The sequence below is a fragment of the Harmonia axyridis genome, chromosome 1, assembly GCF_914767665.1.
Source record: "Harmonia axyridis chromosome 1, icHarAxyr1.1, whole genome shotgun sequence".
Classification (NCBI taxonomy): domain Eukaryota; kingdom Metazoa; phylum Arthropoda; class Insecta; order Coleoptera; family Coccinellidae; genus Harmonia; species Harmonia axyridis.
In genome coordinates this window covers 55,409,367-55,417,948 of record NC_059501.1, presented here as the reverse complement: position 1 = coordinate 55,417,948, position 8,582 = coordinate 55,409,367, and the positions used below count along the sequence as shown (strand labels likewise).

At 34.9% G+C, this 8,582-nt stretch overlaps 1 protein-coding gene across 1 annotated transcript; it reads right to left on the bottom strand.

The window, feature by feature from the left end:
* Positions 1-605: 605 nt before the first annotated feature.
* LOC123683543 (dynein light chain Tctex-type 5-like) lies at positions 606-6,532 on the bottom strand. Its single transcript, XM_045622608.1, has 4 exons — positions 6,390-6,532; positions 5,728-5,801; positions 4,886-5,150; positions 606-816 (listed from the first exon to the last, which is right to left on the bottom strand). The coding sequence occupies exons 1-4, from the start codon at positions 6,410-6,412 to the stop codon at positions 627-629; spliced, it is 552 nt and encodes a 183-aa protein (XP_045478564.1). The 5' UTR covers positions 6,413-6,532; the 3' UTR covers positions 606-626.
* Positions 6,533-8,582: the final 2,050 nt, after the last annotated feature.

Genomic DNA, 8,582 nt, shown 5'->3' with positions numbered 1-8,582 from the left:
CAGCGTTTTTGACAACCAGCGCATATGTTTCGTTGTTGCTCGTCACTAATTAGTATCAAATCATCGTTGGAATGCTCCTCAACCTTAGTCCTTGGTATTAATTATTTGTGTATTGATGAGTTGATGTTCATCGCATCTTTATAAGTAGTGATATATCTAGGACATAAGGACTTTCCTGCCTAGGCCGCAAAATTATTATTCTTGATGGAAATGAACATTTCATAATTTGTCAAATTATAATTATTATGGACATACACATTTCAATAGCAACTAACCATTCCAAAAAAGCGATTTGTATCAAATTTTGTTTATCACTACAGAAAGGATGAAAATATTGTGTTGATTTTAATAATTTGCAAATACAATATTCTTCATATACCATTATAAACAATCGGAGAATAAATTATATGTTCAACTTGGCAGCAAAGTAGATTGACTGCTCTAGCTGAATTCCTGGATTTGCTCCACTCGGCAATGAACTATCAGCCGCAGCAGTCAATATACTAGTTTGCTGCCTAGTAAAACAAATAACTATAATCTCTATAAAGAACGGCATGGGTATATCATGCATGGAAGTTCATAGAACTAGAAGCAGAAAAAAATAATTTAAAAAAGTGTCCAATATATTATTTTCCACAAGGTCTACTACATTTATCACACATTACACCAAAACATTGAATTATAGCCATAGTTGCACACGTTCTATGACTGAAACAAGCACAAGCATCTGAATCTGGATCCCAAAGTGTTCTAGTGATCACAGGAAGATTTTGTTGGCCTCTTTCGGCTACAGTGATGAAACAAACAAATTTGTATCTGAAAAATGTAAAAGTTAATATACATATTGGTGGAAAAGAAACTCCATATGCATATTCGAAGAGATAACTTGGATAATATGCAAAGTTGCTTTCCTATTTCGGCCATGCGAAAACACGATAACTCATGAATAGAAAGATTTACCCTACGCTCACACCAAATTCGTCATCGGCCGAGCAAACTTCAACCGGCGTCATCGGACGATCTGTGTAGTGTGTACGCAATTAGCCCCGGTGCACACATCCGACATTTGCAGTTGCGACAACGTTGCGGTGTCGTACGCTAGTGTGCATGCTCCCATTTGATTCTTTGTACCACAGCCCGCATGATGGCAGTTACGACGTCGCAACGGCACGGCGGGTAGTGTGCATGCTCCCATTTGATTCTTTGTACCACAGGCCGCAAGTACGACACAGCAACGGTGTCGTAACTACAAAAGTCGGATGTGTGCACCGGGCCTTACGCATTCTCATTCATTTTACATGTGTTTGATTCGGTCGTCCGAGTTCAGCCGTTATCATCCGGGCAAAATTCGGCCAATGACGGCTTTGGTGTGATCGAAGGGTTCCAATGGGTTTCATGAAACTGGGATAGACCGATCCACTTGTTAATTGTAGTTTTGAATTCATGGAAGTTTCAAAAATGAACTGAAATTAAACACAGAAATGATTTGATCGAGAAAATCATCAAGGGCGTAGATATTGTTTTTCTTAGGGGTGCAATCGAAATTTTTTTTCGACGACAACGTTTACTCATATCTGTATGGGTAAATTACTCGAAATAAAAGTATTCGTTTGATTAGCGATTGGATTGTTCTTACCTTATACAGGATCTTTCTGAATTGGAGATATGAAGGAAAATGAGAGATCCCTTGGATAGTTTTAGGAATAAAAAGCCCTATAAACATGAGCCCGCGAACGCTTTGTTTCCGAAATACAGGGTGTTTCTCATAGTCCTATTGTTTGGTGATGCTTATACCAGTTTATCGAAAATTTATGAATCTACATTGGGTAAATGAGTACCAAAACTTATGAGTAATTTATTCACAGAACTTACTAATTAGATCTTTATAATAATTTGGATTTTCCTGAGGATAGAGAGCTGTTTGAATTTTTTTTCTCGAAATGGGTAGCAGACACGACAAAATTACAAGAAACCAGAAAGTGTAACCAGAGTTTCTTTTCACGTATTTCGAAATACCAGTGATTCACCAGAAAAAAGTTCTGGCTGAAAGAAGCGGGCACTACTCCAACAAGAAAAGTCACCTTATAGATTTACACTTAAAATTAGCATTATATTCAAATTGGAATATCTGTGACAAATTTAAGTTAGACATCTTGTAAAGGAAAGGTGATATGAGACAAAAAACCTGAACTTTAACACCTGTTTCTCGAAAACAAAGTCTTTGCGGGCCCACGTAGGAATAATTTTCTGAAAATGATTCAAGGAATCTGACATTTTCGTTTTGTACCTCAAATTTAGAAACCCTGTATAGTCCAATCAAAACTGATGTCTTCACAAATGAATTGTAATTTGAATGAAACACATTGAATTGGCCCAGTACTGCAAGACAATTCTTAATGCGAATAACTCAGTTCAGTTCTTTGATAACTGCATGCAGTATTGAAATTTTCTGACGAGAATGATACAAAAAAACCGGGGTAAGTGTATACCGATGATGAACAGGTGGAAAAACAAGGGGCGACACCGACAAAGTGGATAGATAAAGGAGAATAATAAACCTCGGACATAGACGTGCTCGCAGTGAAATAAAAGAAATCATGTTGAAAGCGATAATAACCTAATAAACCATAAAAAGGTCCGATTTTTCACTGCCGTGTCGATTTTAAAGAGAAGTAAAATGATTGTTGGTTCATTTTATAGAAAAATTTTTGATCTTTGTCTCTGTAAGAATTCTGAAATTCATATCTTGGAAATCTTGAGGAGGTTGAATACTCGTACAATTTTCTTGTGTTTAATGTCATCGGAACCATAGAAAATTCAAGTGGATTATTAGAGAAAATGATAGAGCAAGGCCCCAAATTCGTAAGACATAACTTATTTTCTGAAGGCTAAAGCTTTTAGTAGAGTCTAATGTACTTATAATGTGTTCTCTGAAGTTATATAAAAAACGTCAGACGCTTTCCATGGATCAAAACTTCAGACAAACGCTTTAAAGCTCTACATGAACATAACTTATTTTCAAATAGCTGATTTTTATGAATATACTTTGTAGAAATATTACTCTAAAGTTATAACATAAGTGTCAGGCGCTTTCTATGGAACAAAACTTTAGTCAGGTTTAAAGCTCTACGAAAAAAACATGAACTTCACTCATTTCCAAATAGCTGATTTTCATAAATATTCATATATTGCAGAATATTATCACAAAAGCGTCAGATCATAATTCTAGTCATGAACTTTACTTATATTAAATTAATGATTTTCATATGAATTTGGAAGAATATTACCCTGAAGTTATATCAAAAGGTCAGATACTTTCCATGGAACTTTAATCAGACGCTTCAAAGCTCTACGAAAAAACGTGCACTTCACGTTAAAACGTCTTACTTCCATGTGGTCCATGCAAAGCGTCTGACTGATATAACTTCAGAATAATATTCTACAAAATATATTTATAAAAATCAGCTATTTGAAAAAAAATCAAGTTCATGTTTTCTTCAGTACCAAACTCACCTGGTAAGTTATGTCTTACGGCTCTGAGATCTCGGACTATGAGGAAGTACTGACGTGAAATCAGGAGCTTTGGGAAGTCATTCATTCGCGCATCAATTGCACCCTTGCTTATACTTATATACAGTTTTGTAAGTATAGGAAGACGCGATGTAGAGCATCAAGTAAACATAATCAGAAAGGAGTTAGCACTACACATGCTTTGAACAACTAGATTCTTTTGCTATTACGTTTCAGATTACTAACCAATGGCTTGGAGAAGAAAATCCCAGCCGGTTTGTTTATTTGATGAATGTTCAATTCAATGGCTACAGTGAATCTTTAAGATGATCGATGCGAAAAGGAAAAATAAAATGATTGTATTACGCGACAGTATCTCTTTATGTAGGAACCTAGCAGGCAAGGAATGATAAATCCTTTTTCGTTGGCATCTCCCCTCCCCTATGATCTAGAATGCTCGATATATAATTTCTGCCCTCCAACTCAGAATTCATACCCTTCACTCCAGAGTGGATGAGGATGTGTCATGGCAACTGTAGCAGAATTGAGAACCTCTGAAATGAACAGCAAAAATATCCGCTTGGTCATACGAAGAGAAGAGAAAGTTTTTCGAGGTTGGTAATTCATAGGGGATGAAGAGTAATTGAAGGACATCACATCCGAGATATAAGAGTACGTCTAAATAAGCACCATTTGCTGTGCTTCAAGCTGTAGCTGGTTTTTGCTGATCTCGGTGTCTCATAGGAATACCCAAGTTCTCTGGGAGAATCTTATTTGCTCAAAAGGGAACCTACAATCAACTCGAGTTCTTACAGACATCAGAAAACCTATATGCAGGGAACGCAATACATCTCCCTATCTATAATATTCGGTACAAGAAGTTTGTGATGTTGAGAGAGTTCTTTCTATTAGATATTGAGACTCAACATCCTTCATAGTAGGAACCTCGTTACAACTCTAGCGTGGTTGTTTATCGGAGATCCTGGAACGGTTCAAGATTCTGAAATTATAGACATTTAGACAAAATTATAGCCCGCTGTCTCCCTGAAAGAAGAGTGCAACAACATCAAAATTAATAGACAGTAACTAGAAATTTTTGAGTACCTCTGCGATACAAGGCATTTGTTGAAAGTGATTGATATTGACCGATAGGACTAAGCACATGATAACCAAATGGGAGACAAGGACCGAACATGACCGAGGATTGTTAAAAAGGAGTAATCGACTAAACTGACAATAATAAGCCGATGTCGATTATGTTCATAATAAATGAATAATTCTCTTATTTATAATGAGTATATAGCATGCTGAAATAATTACGAATCTTATAATATTCAATTGATGTTTGATAATCAGAAGCAATAGAATGACTCACCTCGGGTCAAATCTTAATTCCTTCACTTGTCTCCTGACGCAACTCACAGCTTTCTGTGACAGGTTATCACAGAGTATTTCACTGTAACAACTATCAAGAAGTTCCAACAGAACTTTTTTAAGAATCCTTCTTACTTTCTCTGCGCAGAATGGCGGATCAGGGGTGACACACTTAGCATCTTTCTTCTCCCCACAACTACCACCACCACCACAGCCTCCACTTCCAGGACAGGCGTGACCTCTTCCATTCACTTTTCCACCAGCACCTGTCAATTGACAAGTTTCGATTTATTTCAAGTTTTGCCAGGAAAAAAGAATTGACTGACCAAAATAAAGCAGATTTATGATATAATCATAAATCCCACAGCAAAGATCCATCTTAAACAAATTGTATTTCCTGGGAATTCGCTAAGTAGATTGGTGTTAAAAAACACGTTAAATTAAGATGTACCTTTATGACAAAATCACTGCATCCAACATCCACATAAGATTTTATACATTGATAGTTTTCGGATTCCTTTTTTTCAAAACATTAAGAAATTCCAATAAAATTATTGCTATGGTATTGCACATTCAAATTTAGTTGAACTTGATAAGTTGTTTGAAAAATGTTCACCCATTCCTTGCATCTTTGCAAGATATACCTATTGGTACATTATATTTTATTACATCACAACACCTAGCTTGAGCTCGTGAAGAGTATAGGTAAATTTGATTATTAATAATTGCATTGCTGTATAAAACAAGAGGTCAACTCGATTGAGATAGGAACTGATTATTCAATGAAAAGGCTCTATTTAGTTGCGAGATTTATGTGGAACTCAATAAATTAGTTCAATTTACCTGCATCACAAGTGCAACAGCTCTCACCATAACTGCAGCCTCCTGTTTCATCTGCGCAGGTACATTTTCCTACCCTATGAACAAATTTATTACTAAATTAGAAGACGATGTGCCAGTTTTTCATTTTTGAATCAGAATATAAAATATAAAAAAAATTAAACTTGTTTAATAATGAATTATGATTTATGTTTTTGAGGTTGCCTTCAAACCATGTCGATATATAGTTTGTCCCGGTATATATTTCTTTATTTATATATTTTAAGATTCTGGATAGCAAAAAAAATTAAGGCTTGAAATTGAATGTATAAAATTCTTTAGGGATATATCATTGGAGAAAGCCCGGGAATTTAATGAATAAACAGACACACTTTTATTAAAGTCACATTTGTTGAGTTCATCAAGCTAAGAATTCAGTGAGCATTTCAAAAAGTAATGCATATGTGGTTCTATTCCCTTGTCTCGAAACTTTCAACAACCTATTGCGTATACTATACAGGTTTGATACCATTTGAATCATTCATAAATATAATGAAAGGTATTATATTTAAATTCGTAAGCATTAGGTAGAAGATAACACATTTTTGTATCATTAATCAATGAGTGTATGGAAGTTTTCTATGAAGAATTCGACAACACAATTCGAAGTATGAAATTCTACTCACGAAAGGCCAGGTTGAAGAGTCATAATACATCCCTATTTATTAACTGGAAATTTAGAGTTTTTCGAAACTTTGAGTAATCACATAATTTTCACAACTAGTGATTATGACAAAATTGTCATGATTTGATGGTTAATGATATATATGCTTTGAATTGAATGATTAAGTGCTTTTCTATGGTTTCGAACTTCACAATATAAGAATCGTCTGTTGATAACTAATGTTTATCTAGAATGATGCATATAATTACCAAACTGTAATGTTGTGAATAAAATCAAATTCTTCTCAATGTATTCCTTCAGAGTGAATCTATAATAGTTTTATTTTCTATCTCCCAGGGAGGGGGGGATCAATTTATTGTATCATCAACATTTTATATTACGAGAGTCAAGGGTACTTGGGAAAAACACTTGGCTTTAGACGCTTTGGAGCGCTCGTGTTGGGAATGAAGATTTGTTGTTTACGGATTAAAAAGGAACAATAATATTCAAACAAAAGGAACACAACAATATAACCGTTGAAAATACTTGCTATTTGAGAGAAAAAATATTAACACTCTGAGGAATATAACAATTCAAGAAATTCAAAGTCTGAAAGTTGAATTTTAAACGAAAATTCAACAAACAGTCGGAATAAAACTGGTGATCTTCGTAAAGGCGAAGGCAATAGTGAGGACAACCCAGTCTGAATGCTCATAAAAGCCGGCATTCCAGGGCCAATATTCGATTGAGATTTCACCTGCACCAATTGGATAGCGAAGTGCGGTACTCACTCCCAATCACTACAGATAAATGGAGACAGTTCGAGTTAGTTTTTAGAATCCTCTTCTTCAAATCAAATCAAATCAAATTTATTTAACAAATCATTACAAAACGATAGGTAACAATTAATAGTCAATGAAAAGAAAAAATAGTGAAACTAACAGAATAGTATAAAAAAAAAATTTAATAATTATTTTACTTTAATTCGTCTGACAGATATTCATCAACCGAGTAATAACACTTGGAGATCAGAAAATACTTCAGGCGTTTTCCATAACATCTGCAGAATTTGATCTCGTCTGGGAGATGGTTGTACAGGATGGGCAAATTTCGATGTTTTAGCACTACAACTTTTAAACCAGAGGAGATAGACAAAATCTGATACCCACTTCTCTGTCTCATTTTTTGAGAAACTAACAAGGGTAGTATTCATTTTTGGCCACCTTCTTATGTTTTCGAGTTATAAGCGAAAATTGGAAAAATGGCGATATCGAAAAACATTTATATCTCCGCTAAAACTGATGATAGAGCTCTGAAATTAAATCATTATACAGGCACTTTTTTACGTGGAATCCAGTGGCGTGCTCGTCTTTTCAAAAGGATTCTTAGTTACGAAGCTTTGACCCAAAGTTATGTTTTTTCAAATGGGAACACTAGATTTCTGTGCTATTTTTTGAAAGCTTAATTTTTCCTGATTTCAAAAATATATAACATCATATGGTTCGTATCGATATAAATAATAGAAAATTGTCAAAAACCTTTTTTTACCTAAGATTCTCATTATTTCTATGGTTTCAACTGTTGACGAGCACAGAAAAATTAAGCTTCCTATAACAAGAGAAGTATCCTTCCGTTAATCTGATTTTTTCTATGATTCTAACTAATTCCCTTCCTAATTAAATTGTTCAATCATATATTGTTTCATGTGCTATTTGAAATGGATTGGTATGGTATATCCAAAGTCACTTGGAGGAAAATGAATATTTCAATTATACATGGTTTTCCAAGTTTCCAGAAATTCCTTTTTCATTGACTATTAATTGTTACCTATCGTTTTGTAATGATTTGTTAAATAAATTTGATTTGAAGAAGAGGATTCTAAAAACTGACTCGAACTGTCTCCATTGATCTGTACGAGAACGAGAAGGAGGTAGGTGGAGGAGAAGAAGGATTTTGTCTATCTCCTCTGGTTTAAAAGTTGTAGCGCTAAAACATCGTAATTTGCCCACCCTGTACAGGGGGGGCAAATAGGCGAGGTAAGCGGCTATATCTCAGGATCCACTCATCGTAGAGACTTCCGGTAAAAAATTTTACTACTAAAGTGACAGAGAGAACACACTGGAAATTGTTTTGAAGTTCATACCTCCACCGCTAGGGGGCGTAATAGCTACCGTCGAGTAGAAAAATGAATCTAACTCGAAAATGTTTCATATGA

Excerpts from the sequence above, each read along its gene's own strand:
- LOC123683543 (XM_045622608.1), bottom strand. The coding sequence starts at position 6,412 with ATGACTCTTCAACCTGGCCTTTC. Across the intron at positions 5,802-6,389 it reads ACTCTTCAACCTGGCCTTTC|GGTAGGAAAATGTACCTGCG; the intron begins GTGAGTAGAATT and ends ATTTGTTCATAG. Across the intron at positions 5,151-5,727 it reads CTGTTGCACTTGTGATGCAG|GTGCTGGTGGAAAAGTGAAT; the intron begins GTAAATTGAACT and ends GTCAATTGACAG.